General features: G+C 44.1%; 1 protein-coding gene across 1 annotated transcript in view; it reads right to left on the bottom strand.

Annotated features, from left to right (window-relative positions):
• The window catches only part of LOC112226593 (potassium/sodium hyperpolarization-activated cyclic nucleotide-gated channel 2-like), a 64,547-nt gene extending 54,937 nt beyond the window's left edge, over window positions 1–9,610 (bottom strand). The window contains exons 1-2 of the mRNA XM_024391023.2: window positions 8,444–9,610; window positions 1,668–2,091 (exon numbers count right to left, since the gene is read on the bottom strand). Coding sequence (XP_024246791.1) covers window positions 1,668–2,091; window positions 8,444–9,600 — 1,581 coding nt within the window. The 5' untranslated portion in view covers window positions 9,601–9,610. The remainder of the gene's footprint in view (window positions 1–1,667; window positions 2,092–8,443) is intronic.
• Window positions 9,611–14,292: the final 4,682 nt, after the last annotated feature.

Genomic DNA, 14,292 nt, shown 5'->3' with positions numbered 1-14,292 from the left:
TACAAATCTGTTGTTCTGCCCCTGAACAAGGCAGTTAACCCACTGTTCCTAGGCCGTCATTGAAAATAAGAATTTGTTCTTAACTGACTTGCGTAGTTAAAGGTAAAATAAAAAATAAAGAAATATTGTAGATGAACGAATAACTAGTAATGGCCAAAGGACAAACCAACCAATCAAGTACCATCCGAAGCTAACAAAGAGACAGAAAATGAATGGTGACACAATTAAAGGCTAACCTACGAGGAACGCTGGCCTAACTGAATTATAATAATAACAACAATTAGCCAGATATATAATCATAGTGAGCACCCCCTCCAGTGTGCCATATAACCACCCCACCTGCTCCTCCTCGGCTTCTTCATTTATTAACTGTGTTTGCCTCTTCTAAAATGTTGCTTATCAAAATGAGCAGACGCCTTCTGGGAGTCGCGGGTCAAATGGGGAGACAGCGATGGCACTGATGGTGATTAGGATGCAAAGTGTGCTTTAAAGTTTAAACCCTCCTGCCAACAACAACACACAGGCCAAGAACAGCAAAGTAAACCTCCTGGCCCTCGACAAACGACTGGGAACAAACACAGGCAGGGATGGGTCCAGACTGTTTAACAGCTTATTGGTTGTCAGCCAACAACTAAAGTTCTTAGATGGAACTCAGGGACCTGACAGCACTTAGACCAAAGTCTGCTTTGATATTAATCTCTAAAGAAGTCCAAATGGATGTGGGACCAAGAGGTCCTGGGTACAGAACAGTGCGGTATACCTGTCAAATATTTAATGCTTGGCATTCTATGATTTTCCACCTAGACAACTTGTCTGGACAACCTGTCGCACTATTATTATTTTTTTTACCTTTATTTAACTAGGCAAGTCAGTTAAGAAGTCAGTTAACCATCACTACGCAAAATCACTGCCTAAAATTCACTACCCACTTTCATTACAATCATCAGCAATAGCACGATCCTGGCTCTTAGCCTACTTCCTCCGTGACAATAGCCACTTGTCCTCTTTAGCATGGCCATCTAGTGACTACCCTGAACCCATGGGTCACGTAGGGATGTTAGCCTACTTTCTCCCAAGGGTAACTACACATTAGTAGTGAATGAGGTGAGTTGACCACTGTACAATGTAAAAGCAATTTACATCTAGAGTAAAGCACTTTAGACATACAGTGGAAAGTGTGGTAAAAAATAAATAATCCAATCCATTATCATTTTCATTATTGTCATGGGAAATTGCATGATGCTGCTGTGAGCCTATCTCATCTTGCTTCTATACAATGCTGTCCCACCTCCCTACTGTACCTTCTCTCTGACAATATGTGTACTTGTCTAGTATAGCCATGTAGCTTTCTAGCATAGTTATCTATGGTGACTATCCTCAACCATGTATTATGTAGACACGATGCTGTGAGTGTGTACTACACATTAGTAGTGGATCAGATGAGTTTCCATCTTACAAGCTCCAGGAGAATGGTGCTATGTGTATACTATAGTTATCATCCTTTCTCCTATTATCAGGACAATAAATAATTGATGAGGCTAGTTTGAGTTCCCCCCTTTCAAGTTCTTTGAGAACTATTGTGAAAAGTGACGAATAGATGCAATCCATTATGATAATTATTATAGGCCATGAAGCATTTCGGGGGGCTGTGTGGAGTGTTGTCCTACCTCTTCCCACTGGTGGATGTAGCGGATGAGCCGGGACAACCTCAGGAGCCTCAGTAGGCTAAGGATCTTAGTGAATCGTACGATCCTCAGGGCCCTGGCCGTCTTATACATCTCAGAGTCGATCCCCTTCTCCACGATCAGGAAGATATAATCCACGGGGATTGAGGAGACAAAGTCCACGATGAACCATGTCTTCAGGTACGTCTTCTTGATGGTTTTGGGGTCCAGGATGATGTCGGAGTTGTCCTCGATGATGATGCCTGTGCGGAAGTTGAGGACCAGGTCCATGAGGAAGAAGGTGTCTGAGATGACGTTAAAGATGATCCAAGGGGTGGTTGTCCCGTCGTTGAAGAAGGTGATGCCCACCGGGATGATGATCAGGTTACCCACCATGAAGAGAAGCATTGTGAAATCCCAGTAGAACCTGGAGAAAGAGAAAGGGAGAGAGAGAGAGAGAAGGGAGAGTTTGTGTGTGTGCGTGTGTGTGTGAGGGAGTGAGTGCATTTGTGTGTGGATGAGGGAAAGGTAAAAGCGAGAGGGAGAGGTGGAGGTGGAGGAAAAGGATAGAATAAAGGACAAAAGCAGAGTGACAGAGGCAAGGGAGGGAAACGGACAGGCACTGGGGACTTTCTAACAAAAACTGGTGAGTGCGTAAGCAAACTACAAAGACTTCCAATATGTTAGGCTGAAGGGTTATGTTAAGCTGATTAATATCGATTTGCATTTAGCATTTTAGTCATTTAGCAGACACTTTTATCCAAAGCAACTAACAGTTAGCGCATTCGTATTAAGATTAGACAACTACATATCACAGTCATAGTAAGTACATTCTTCCAAAATAAAGTAGTTACCAGCAAAGTCAGTGTCAGTAGGAAAAGACAAACGCAATTTTATTTTATTTATGTTTTTATAGGGTGGGGGTAAGACTGAGATGTCTTATTTCAGATACTCTTTGAAGAGGTAGGGTTTCAGTTGTTTTTGGAAGATGAGCAGGGACTCTGCTGTCCTAGCTTGTTCCACCACTGGGGTGTCAGGACAGAGAAGAGCTTTGACTGGGCTGAGCGGGAGCTGACCCTCAGTGGGGGTGAGACGGCCAAGAGACCAGAGGTGGCAGAATGGTGTGCTCAAGTTGGGGTATAAGATTTAAGCATAACCTGAAGGAATATGAAAATTAATGATTGATGAATGAGAATGAGCATTATTGTTGTAAATTATGGTTTTGGTACATTATACAGTGGGGCAAAAAAGTATTTAGTCAGCCACCAATTGTGCAAGTTCTCCCACTTAAAAAGATGAGAGAGGCCTGTAATTTTCATCTTAGGTACACTTCAACTATGACAGACAAAATGAGCGAAAAAAATCCAGAAAATCACATTGTAGGATTTCTTATGAATTTATTTGCAAATTATGGTGGAAAATAAGTATTTGGTGACCTACAAACAAGCAAGATTTCTGGCTCTCACAGACCTGTAACTTCTTCTTTAAGAGGCTCCTCTGTCCTCCACTCGTTACCTGTATTAATGGTACCTGTTTGAACTTGTTATCAGTATAAAAGACACCTGTCCACAACCTCAAACAGTCACACTCCAAACTCCACTATGGCCAAGACCAAAGAACTGTCAAAGGACACCAGGAACAAAATTGTAGACCTGCACCAGGCTGGGAAGACTGAATCTGCAATAGGTAAGCAGCTTGGTTTGAAGAAATCAACTGTGGGAGCAATTATTAGGAAATGGAAGACATACAAGACCACTGATAATCTCCCTCGATCTGGGGCTCCACGCAAGATCTCACCCCGTGGGGTCAAAATGATCACAAGAACGGTGAGCAAAAATCCCAGAACCACACGGGGGGACCTAGTGAATGACCTGCAGAGAGCTGGGACCAAAGTAACAAAGCCTACCATCAATAACACACTACGCCGCCAGGGACTCAAATCCTGCAGTGCCAGACGTGTCCCCCTGCTTAAGCCAGTACATTTGCTAGAGAGCATTTGGATGATCCAGAAGAAGATTGGGAGAATGTCATATGGTCAGATGAAACCAAAATATAACTTTTTGGTAAAAACTCAACTGGTTGTGTTTGGAGGACAAAGAATGCTGAGTTGCATCCAAAGAACACCATACCTACTGTGAAGCATGGGGGTGGAAACATCATGCTTTGGAGCTGTTCTTCTGCAAAGGGACCAGGACGACTGATCCGTGTAAAGGAAAGAATGAATGGGGCCATGTATGTATCGTGAGATTTTGAGTGAAAACCTCGTTCCATCAGCAAGGGCATTGAAGATGAAATGTGGCTGGGTCATTCAGCATGACAATGATCCCAAACACACCGCACGGTCAACGAAGGAGTGGCTTCGTAAGAAGCATTTCAAGGTCCTGGAGTGGCCTTGAAATTTTTTCTCATTTTGTCTGTCATAGTTGAAGTTTACCTATGATGAAAATTACAGGCCTCTCTCATCTTTTTAAGTGGGAGAACTTGCACAATTGGTGGCTGACTAAATACTTTTTTGCCCCACTGTATATACAGAAGTAAACTCAGCAAAAAAAGAAATGTCCCTTTTTCAGGACCCTGTCTTTCAAAGATAATTTGTAAAAATCCAAATAACTTCACAGATCTTCATTGTAAAGGGTTTAAAGACTGTTTCCCATGCTTGTTCAATGAACCATGAACAATTAATGAACATGCACCTGTGGAACAGTCATTAAGACACTAACAGCTTACTTACTTAGGACACTTACTTACAGCTTAAAATTAGGACACTAAAGAGGCCTTTCTACTGACTCTGAAAAACACCAAAAGAAAATTGTCCTGGGTCCCTGCTCATTTACGTGAACGTGCCTTAGGCATGCTGCAAGGAGGCATGAGGACTGCAGATGTGATCAAGGCAATAAATTGCAAAGTCCGTACTGTGAGACGCCTAAGAGAGCGCTACAGGGAGACAGGATGGACAGCTGATCGTCCTCGCAGTGGCAGACCACGTGTAACAACACCTGCACAGGATCGGTACATCCGAACATCACACCTGCGCGACATGTACAGGATGGCAGCAACAACTACCCGAGTTACACCAGGAACGCACAATCCCTCCATCAGTGCTCAGACTGTCCGCAATAGGCTGAGAGGGGCTGGACTGAGGGCTTGTAGGCCTGTTGTAAGGCAGGTCCTCACCAGACATCACTGGCAACAACGTCGCCTATGGGCACAAACCCACCGTCGCAGGATCAGACAGGACTGGCAAAAAGTGCTCTTCACTGACGAGTCGTGGTTTTGTCTCACCAGGGGTGATGGTCGGATTCGCGTTTATCATCAAAGGAATGAGCGTTACACAGAGGCCTGTACTCTGGAGCGAGATCGATTTGGAGGTGGAGGGTCTGGGGAGGTATGTCACAGCATCATCGGACTGAGCTTGTTGTAATTGCAGGAAATCTCAACGCTGTGCGTTACAGGGAAGACATTCCCTGTAACCCTTCCTGCAGGCTCATCCTGACATGACCCTCCAGCATGACAATGCCACCAGCCATACTGCTCGTTCTGTGTGTGATTTCCTGCAAGACATGACTGTCAGTGTTCTGCCATGGCCAGCAAAGAGCCCGGATCTCAATCCCATTGAGCACGTCTGGGACCTGTTGGATTGGAGGGTGAGGGCTAGGGCCATTTCCGCCAGAAATGTCTGGGAACTTGCAGCTGCCTTGGTGGAAGAGTGGGGTAACATCTCACAGCAAGAACTGGCAAATCTGGTGCAGTCCATGAGGAGGAGATGCACTGCAGTGGTGCAGCTGGTGGCCACACCAGATACTGACTAACCCCCCCTTTGTTTAGGGACACATTATTTAATTTCTGTTAGTCACATGTCTGTGGAACTTGTTCAGTTTATGTCTCAGTTGTTGAATCTTGTTATGTTCATACAAATATTTACACATGTTAAGTTTGCTGAAAATAAACGCAGTTGACAGTGAGGGGATGTTTCTTTTTTTCTGAGTTTATGTGGATACCACTTCAAATGAGTGTATTCGGCTATTTCGGCCACACCCGCTGCTGACAGGTGTATAAAATCGAGCACAGAGCCATGCAATCTCCACAGACAAACATTGGCAGTAGAATGGCCTTACTGAAGAGCTCAGTGACTTTGAACTTGGCACCGTCATAGGATGCCACCTTTCCAACAGGTCAGTTCGTCAAATTTCTGCTCTGCTAGAGCTGCTCAACTGTAAGTGCTGTTATTGTGACGTGGAAACATCTAGGAGCAACAACGGCTCATCCACGAAGTGGTAGGCCACACAAGCTTACAGAACAGGACCGCCAAGTGCTGAAGCGCATAAAAATTGTCTGTCCTCAGTTTCAACACTCACTACTGAGTTCCATACTGCCTCTGGAAGCAACGTTAGCACAATAACTGTGTACCGGGAACTTCATGAAATGGTTTTACATGGCTGAGCAGCCGCACACAAGCCTAAGATCCCCATGTGCAATGCCAAGCATCGGCTGGAGTGGTGTAAAGCTCGCTGCCAATGGACTCTGGAGCAGCGGAAACACGTTCTCTGGAGTGATGAATCACACGGACGACGGACGAATCTGGGTTTGGCTGATGCCAGGAGAACGCTACCTGCCCAAGTGCATAGTGCCAACTGTAAAGTTTGGTGGAGGAGGAATAATAGTCTGGGGCTGTTTTTCATGGTTCTGGATAAATCCCTGAGTTACTACAGTGAAGGGATATATTAACACTATAGCATACAATAACATTCTAGATGATTCTGTACTTCCAACTTTTTGGCAACAGTTTGGGGAAGGCCATTTCCTGTTTCAGCATGACAATGCCCTCGTGCACTAAGCAAGGTCCATACAGAAATTATTTGTCTGCACAGAGACCTGACCTCAACCTCATCAAACACCTTTGGGGTGAATTGGAATGCCGACTGTGAGCCAAGCCTAATCAGCCAACATCAATGCCCGACCTCCCTAATGCTCTTATGGCTAAATGGAAGTAAGTCCTCACAGAAATGTTCCAACATCTAGTGGAAAGCTTTCCTATAAGAGTGGAGGCTGTTATAGCAGGAAAGAGGGTACCAACTCTATATTATTGCCCAAGACATTGGAATGAGATGTTCAATGAGCAGGTGTCCACATACTTTTGGTCATGTAGTGTATATATTTGCATTTTATTATTGTAGTAAACATGTTGTTTTTCTTATCAACAACAACAGTAGCAGCATATGCCTTAATTGCAGGTTTATGAATATTTATATAAACTGCATGGGAAAAGAAAATAGCTTAAGTGAAATGGTACTAGTATTTTGGTCAAACGAATTCAGTAAAATCCAATGAGCCGAGGCTTAAAGAGCGGGTGCTGCTGATGATGACAGTCAGAAGTACAGGGCTAGTAGGCTTGTTTTCATTGATAAGAGTATTCATGGCCGGGCAGTCAGAGGGGGCTCGCTGCAGGTGCAACGCTGAGTCATTACACTGCGACTGACGCACTAGGTCTTAACCGTGTACCTAGAGATAGTGAACACAGCTCTGCAGTTTACACCACAATAATATCATATTTGATTAACCCTGTAAGTGACGCTATTTGTGAGAACTATGGGCATGCCTACTCCTATGAGAGACTTGTAATTCTGGTGTTGTAATTCTGGTCTCTCTTCGAAACTATACAGTGAAATCGTATACGTATCAATAAAGTATTGTATTGAATCAACATTATTTGTTCAGATACGTAAACATGAGCTGAGCAGAAACAGCGCGATGTGTGAATCGAAAGTAGCTAAAAGTAGCTGCCAGACCCACTCTTGGTTAAGCGGGAGCTGTCCACTCGCGAGTGGTGCTGAAACGAGGGAAGGAAGCGCCCATATGTCTATCACGAACTTCAGTGGCACAAAGATGCAATTCTATGACCCTGTATACAATGGGCCCATTTCGCGAAAGTAAAGCATTTCATAATCAACATGACCATCTCAAAGGCGAGAGGACCCACATATGTATGTCAAAAGGCGTGAGATGTCGATTCTCCTTATCGCTGATAAAACCGTCATTATTCAAATGCTTGATCTGGGGAGTCATAGAGGCGGATATGTCTCGAGTGAGCATGCTTGAGGTTTTAGCACACTTTGCTCAAGGTGACATTCCTTTACTGAGTCCATCACACACCCCGGCAGTCCTGTCAGTCAAGGATCTAGAGCACAGCCGGCCACGACGCTAACATCGGCTCGAAACAAACCATAATTTAATCTAGCCCCACGGTAAATAGCCTAGTAATTGGCGTGATTTAATAATGTTGGGTTAAGATTAGCATATTGTTCTGAATGAGATCGATGCGAGGCTTGGTTGGTTATCCCAGACATTCAACAGAGGGCTGTTGTTTACAACCTTGAAAGGACACGATATCACCGCTATTCATAAACCTTGCCAAAAAGCTTTGCGCTCAGGTTGTCTTTGAAATATACTAAAAAGCACGACTAAAAAACCTGTCTTTGTCAATGTCCTATTGTTTAATGAAAATCACTACATAGATGGGTTACATTCAATAAAATGTAATCGAAATGTATAGTCTAAAATACCAGCCAGAACAGGTGGGCCAAAATGGGTTATTATGTCTGGTTTATAACAACTAATGACAATAGACTGTGTTGCACAATGCACATTGATAATAGGCATTCTACTTCTGGGCCCCTGGATTCTCATAACTTGTTGATGATGCTATGGGGCCAAACAAAGGCCCTCCATGATAATGCCAACATGCACACTCACAGATACCAACCGCAGCACTTAACCCTTACCTGAAATCACTGTAGGGGTGGATAATCCAATTGCCCGCTGATTTAACCCGCTCTTGCTCCCTCTCCACTGCCTTTTGACTCCCATACATACGTAAGGAGAATTTGTTAACTCCAGGTTGCAGCATGGCACTGAATTGTCGCTGCATGAAGGTGCTTCCGCCGGGCTCGGCATCCTCGGTCTGGATCTGGGGTCCCTCCTCGGGCTTCTGGAAGGTGACAGAATTCCTGGGCTGCTGGGTCGTCTGGGTCTGGGTCGAGCCGAGCAGCGATGAGGAGGCTTTCCTGCTCGGCGCGTTGGAGAAGGACACCCTGGAGTCTTTTTTCTCGGGGACGCCGGTGGAAACCGGGGTGATGCCGGGGTTTGCGCCCACTTCCCCGTGGCCCTGCGTGGTGGAGATTGTCATGGAGCCATCCATGCTGGCCCTGGCTGAGTTACAGGCACCACGCCTAAGGGTCCCTCCGTCTTCGGCCCTCCCCGCCCCGGCAGTCTTGTTGGAGATGATCGAGCGCAGGCTCCCGGTCCCGGAGTCCCTCCTGCATTCTCCGTTTTTGTTGCATTTCATTCTTGAAATTGGAGCGGTGCTGTTGCAACCATCACCTGCTGCCGCATTTAAAACCTCTAGTGTGACGGCGGCTCCAGACGTCTCCGCCCCTGCCACCCTGTTGGTCTCGCCGCGCCCGGCATTATCTCCCAGACACGTTGTGGTATCAATCGCTTTGGATGCTACAGTGGGCTCAGTGGCAGCAGGCGCGTTCTCCGCTTGCAATAGGCTGGGCTCGTTGTTTGTAGAGTTATTTCTGGTAGCCGTGGCCACGGCTCCCCCTACTGGCGTAAAGTTCTTCATTCTGATGCTACCTCCTCCGCCTCCACCACCACCGCTACTGCTGCTCCCCCCGGCTCGGCGCAGCCGCGGATGCTGAAACTTGGACTCCTCCTCACCATCCTCCGCCTCGTCCATGACTGCGTTGCAGGCCAGGACGAGCTGCTTCACACTTGGGGCGCTCTGACTGGCAGCAGCAGCGGGGACAGAGTCAACACAATTGCCGCTGTTGCTGCTCCTACAATTGGACGCGGCAGCTTTTGGCGCGCTGATGTGGCTACATCCGCTTCCGCCCGCAGCCTTCTTTTTCATGGTCGCCTTCTTGTCCATGGGCATGTCAAATTGTGCCTCCATTTATCTTTAGAGAAAACCAATCAGGAAAAAAGGAGAGGGGAGAGAGAGAAAGGAGAGAGAGGGAGGGTGGACGTGACTTCTTTGCACACTTTACAAGAGCAGGTATCTGTGGCTGTGCTCACTTTCAGAGATCATGTAAGCATCGCTTCAAGATAGTTTCTCTTTTATCACATATAATAGAAATTTGATAGCAGTTGCTCTGTGATTAAGTCACATTCGACAAAAGATACTGTAAACCATAGGCCTTATTTAATTAACCTGCAATGAAATTCTAATCAATCAAACTTCCCAAATATTCAACAAGCTTTCAGCTAAAATCATAAGTCCTTTAGGAGTCCCTTAGGGTCAATGACTCACAGCATTCAAAAGCTATATTAAAACGTCATAATGAACCAATGATATATTTTTTAAGGGTGTTTTCAATGACAATATGTTAAACAGGCGTGTAGCCCCTTCTAGTGTCCATACAGGTGGAATACATTGAAAGAGAACTCAAAGTGATACTAGTATTTTTCCTTTACCTCAACTCATCTGCACTGATGAGACGGTGAACTCCCACAGTTACAGCAACTTTCCAATTGGCATCCATAACTTTCAGGGAATGGAAATCAAGAGATAAGGGGAGGAGGCCGCAACTATCGAAATGCATCCTTTATAAGCATGTCCTTGAATCTAAATATTTGGGTTTTCATTAAAGATTATCTTCAAAGATACAGCTTTCATTTTACATCAAGCTTTCCAAGAAGTGGGGTACAGTCACCCAGACCTTAGATTAGGATATCAGTGAACAGATACATAGCGTTCGCAGGCACCAAATTATTCTTTCTGGTAGGGTTACATTCTATCTCCAGTTATAGCCTGATGTTACCAACATCAACAGAACCATACAACTTATTGTAACCACATTATTATTTCAGGACTACTTTACAATACAGAAACAATGTTCAATCCATCTCAAATTGTATCCAAGCATTTACAACCGAGTGAGCTGAGCACGTATTGCATTTTAATCAATCATACAGTGATCAAACCAGACCAACAGTAGGATACTAAGGAACAGGTCTGAAAAAGGACCCCAACTCCTGATCTGATAGTAGACAAGGATGCCTTTGAGGGAGATCAATGGTTAGGTAAAAAGTGGCCAGTATTTCTTTATTGCCAAGTCTGCTATATCCAGAGCCATGTATTTAAAGTGTTGGGACCATATAAATAGAAGCAATAGAACAGGCATCCCCATTCAAGTCAATGATGGCATAATGGGTGGACTGGAGGCCATTTCAAGTGTACTACCCATAGGAGCAAAGCAGTAACTAAAATCAGGGACAGAAGTGTACCCATCAATATGTGCTGTGATTTTTGATTCAACTCAACTCATCCAGGCTGTATCACAACTGGCCGTGATTGGGAGTCCCATAGTCCCATTGGCAGGTTTAGGCAGTCATTGTAAATAAGAAGTTGTTCTTAACTCACTTGCCTAGTTAAATAAAGGTACAAAATAAAAAATATATAGAAAAAAACTGACCAGAGGCCTAAATGGAATGGTATCAAACACATTTACATTCCATTAATTCCATTCCAGCCCTTACAAGGAGCTCATCCTCCTATAGCTCCTCCCACAAACTTGCAACTGCAATTACAAAAAATACATTCCTTTGCATGAGCCATCAGTTTACATATATTTGAATGACCAGAGGAGGCTGATGGAAGGGGCTATAGGATATTCGATTCTATTTCTATGGTTGGGACATTGAGTTTACATTACCATAAAAATTATTGCATCACAATACCAGGCTGACATTGTGAGTTTACCAGTCAAATTGCCAGGGTTAGAAATTCCAAGCTTGTTCTAGTCATTTTATTTCTACGGATGAGAGATTGAGGTTTCTGCATTATGATGCATTTACAGGACACTACAACATTCAGTTTGTAGCCATGTTAGCACTCCATTAACACTACATGGGGAATAGCCATATATATTTAAAACAAATGCTATGTAACTGAATATCTAGAATAGAACAATATAAATAATTCTAAAAGTTGGCCAAGCTCTCTAAATATATGGTCCTTGGGATGTCCCTACCCCATTGAAGTTTAAATGCAAAATGGTTAAGGTAAGAGCTAAGGTTAAGGTTAGGAAAAAGGTTGTGGTTAAGGTAAGGGTAGGGTAGGGTAGGGTTAAGGATCCCGGATAGCACGAACCATAAATATATGACCATGGCTATATCCACTCTCCAGATGGACGGGACGTTCCGTATGGTTTTTGCAGCGGGCGCAAAAGTGGGTTATTTAGCGAATGATGTTCATTATATTTGTCTGTTCATTCGTAAGTTAGGTATGACTAAATATTGTTTCCACACTTTGGAATGTAATCAGAACCTTATATTATTCATTTTTATATTATTCATTATTCACCCCTGACGTAGTCAGCCAGATACCGTGAAAGACAGCTGTCACTCTCAAGTGCTCGCGCGGTGGCTACCTAGAGTTACGTTAGCTTTTAGCTCTTGTGTGTCGTGGACCTTTTGGTTATGGATCCCTTCAACAGTTTAGAGCCTGTGATATCTGTTCCTGTTGGTCTAAAGAGTAACTCTTCTAAAAAAGAGAATGAACAGGAGAGACAAGATCTAGCGACGGGAAACAATAATGGGCTATACTGGCTGCAAACAATGAGCTGTGTCACTCAAGAATCAATCGATCCTTGACCAGTAAATTAATTGTGACATACTTTCGATGTTCTTATTATTCCTAAAATCCTTCCCTAAAGTGTAGGCTATATAATCAAACTCAAAAAACTTCCCTTGATTTATCCATCAAAAAAACTGTAAAATCCCCATTATATATATATAAAAAAGTTGCTTAAAAGTCCTTAAGGAAAACACACATTGTATGAACTGCTCCCTCTGGATACAATAAATCAGCTGATATTTGCCAAATACAGTTGATTATTTTAATATTTATTTAAGTATAGCTACTTTATTACAAGTAACGTTTAAAACCCAATCAGGATACTAATTGTTCTGTTGTTTGGGGTGGATATATGATGTTTTGCCCCAAAAACGTGATTATTTGTCTCTCTAAAATAAAATAACCTTGCAATATATTTCAAACAAAATAATGTCTGTCTTTCCACTAGCCTATGTCATGGTAAGATGGAAAAATAATTGCTCTCTCTCTTTCACAAGATGTGTTTTTAATTCATGTCAATTTACCAACATTTCCCCCCCAAAAATTATATATCATGTTTTGGAACATAACTTCATATATAACCTGATATTTTACCTTCTACATTGAGACCTTGCTCTTCTGTTACAGTATCAATGGGACCTGCATGAGAGGACGCACACACACACACGCACACACACACACACACACACACACACACACACACACACACACAGCCTTCATTATCACTGCCGCTGATCACACACACTCTGTGTCAATGACATTCAGAGGTTGTCTGCAATCACTGAACTTGTCTCAAACATCCATGCAGCGATACTAAACTAAGTTTCCCTGCGGTCAATTAGGTTATCGTGTTCCAAGTCTCCTTGCCGCAGGTCTCTTACCTTTTCACAGTGACGCTGTCTGTGAGATGCCGGGTCGTCTGAGCTGCAAGACAGTGTCTCTCGCTCTGCAGAGGCTGCCTGCCTCAATTCCACTTCCTGGTATAGTATGACGCTCTGGATTCATTTGCATAAAAGGCAGAGTTCCAAAAATAATAATTGATCTTGGAAGAGATCCAACGAGATCTGAGGAATCCCAGAGAGAGACAGAATGGAAGGCTGGTTGAGCAGATTCTGCTGTGGGGTGGTCTGGTGGGACTGACCTGGAAGCAGTGTACACAGGCAGTGTCAACATTCATCATTGTTGTGTGAGAATTTGAAGTTGCAGCTATAACCACTGACACAAGGTCAGCTATTCTTTCAACCTTCTATGGTTTAGGTTCAAACTGGGGTTAGGGTAATCTGGTCTCAGGTCTGTGGTTAAGGTCAACATCAAGCTAAAACCTCAGCTACCTTTTATTTCACAATGACATAACTTTTCTCCTTACCCCCTTCTGACACCCAGGTGGTGACACACATCTCTGCGTGCCTGGCAGACATCTCAGCTTGGATGTCAGCCCACCACATCAAGCTCAACCTCAAACAAAACGGAGATGCTCTTCCTCCCGGGAAAGGCTTGCCCGCTCCAAGACCTCTCCACCACGGATGACAACTACACGGTGGCTCCTTCCCAGAGTGCAAAGAAACTTGGTGTGACCCTGGACAACACCCTGTCATTCTCTGCAAACATCAAAGCAGTGACTCGCTCCTGCATGTTTATGCTCCACAACATCTGTAGATTATGACCTTTCCTCACACAGGAAGTGGCGAGGCTCTAATCCATGCACTTGTCAGCTCCCATATACACTACTGCAGTTCTCTGTTGGCTGGGCTCCCTACTTATGCCATCAAACCCCTGCGAGTTATCCAGAATGCTGCAGTCCACCTGGATTTCAACCTTCCTAAATTCTCCCATGTCACCCGCTCCTCCGCACACTCCACTAGCTTCCTGTCGAGGCTCACATCATCTTCAAGACCCTAGTGCTTACCTACAGAGCAGAAAGGGGAACTGCACCTCCTTATCCTCATGCTATACCCAAACCCTACATCCTAACCCAAGCACTCTGTTCTG

The sequence above is a fragment of the Oncorhynchus tshawytscha genome, linkage group LG28 (genome assembly GCF_018296145.1).
Source record: "Oncorhynchus tshawytscha isolate Ot180627B linkage group LG28, Otsh_v2.0, whole genome shotgun sequence".
Lineage (NCBI taxonomy): Eukaryota > Metazoa > Chordata > Actinopteri > Salmoniformes > Salmonidae > Oncorhynchus > Oncorhynchus tshawytscha.
This window is presented reverse-complemented; position numbering and strand designations above follow the sequence as displayed.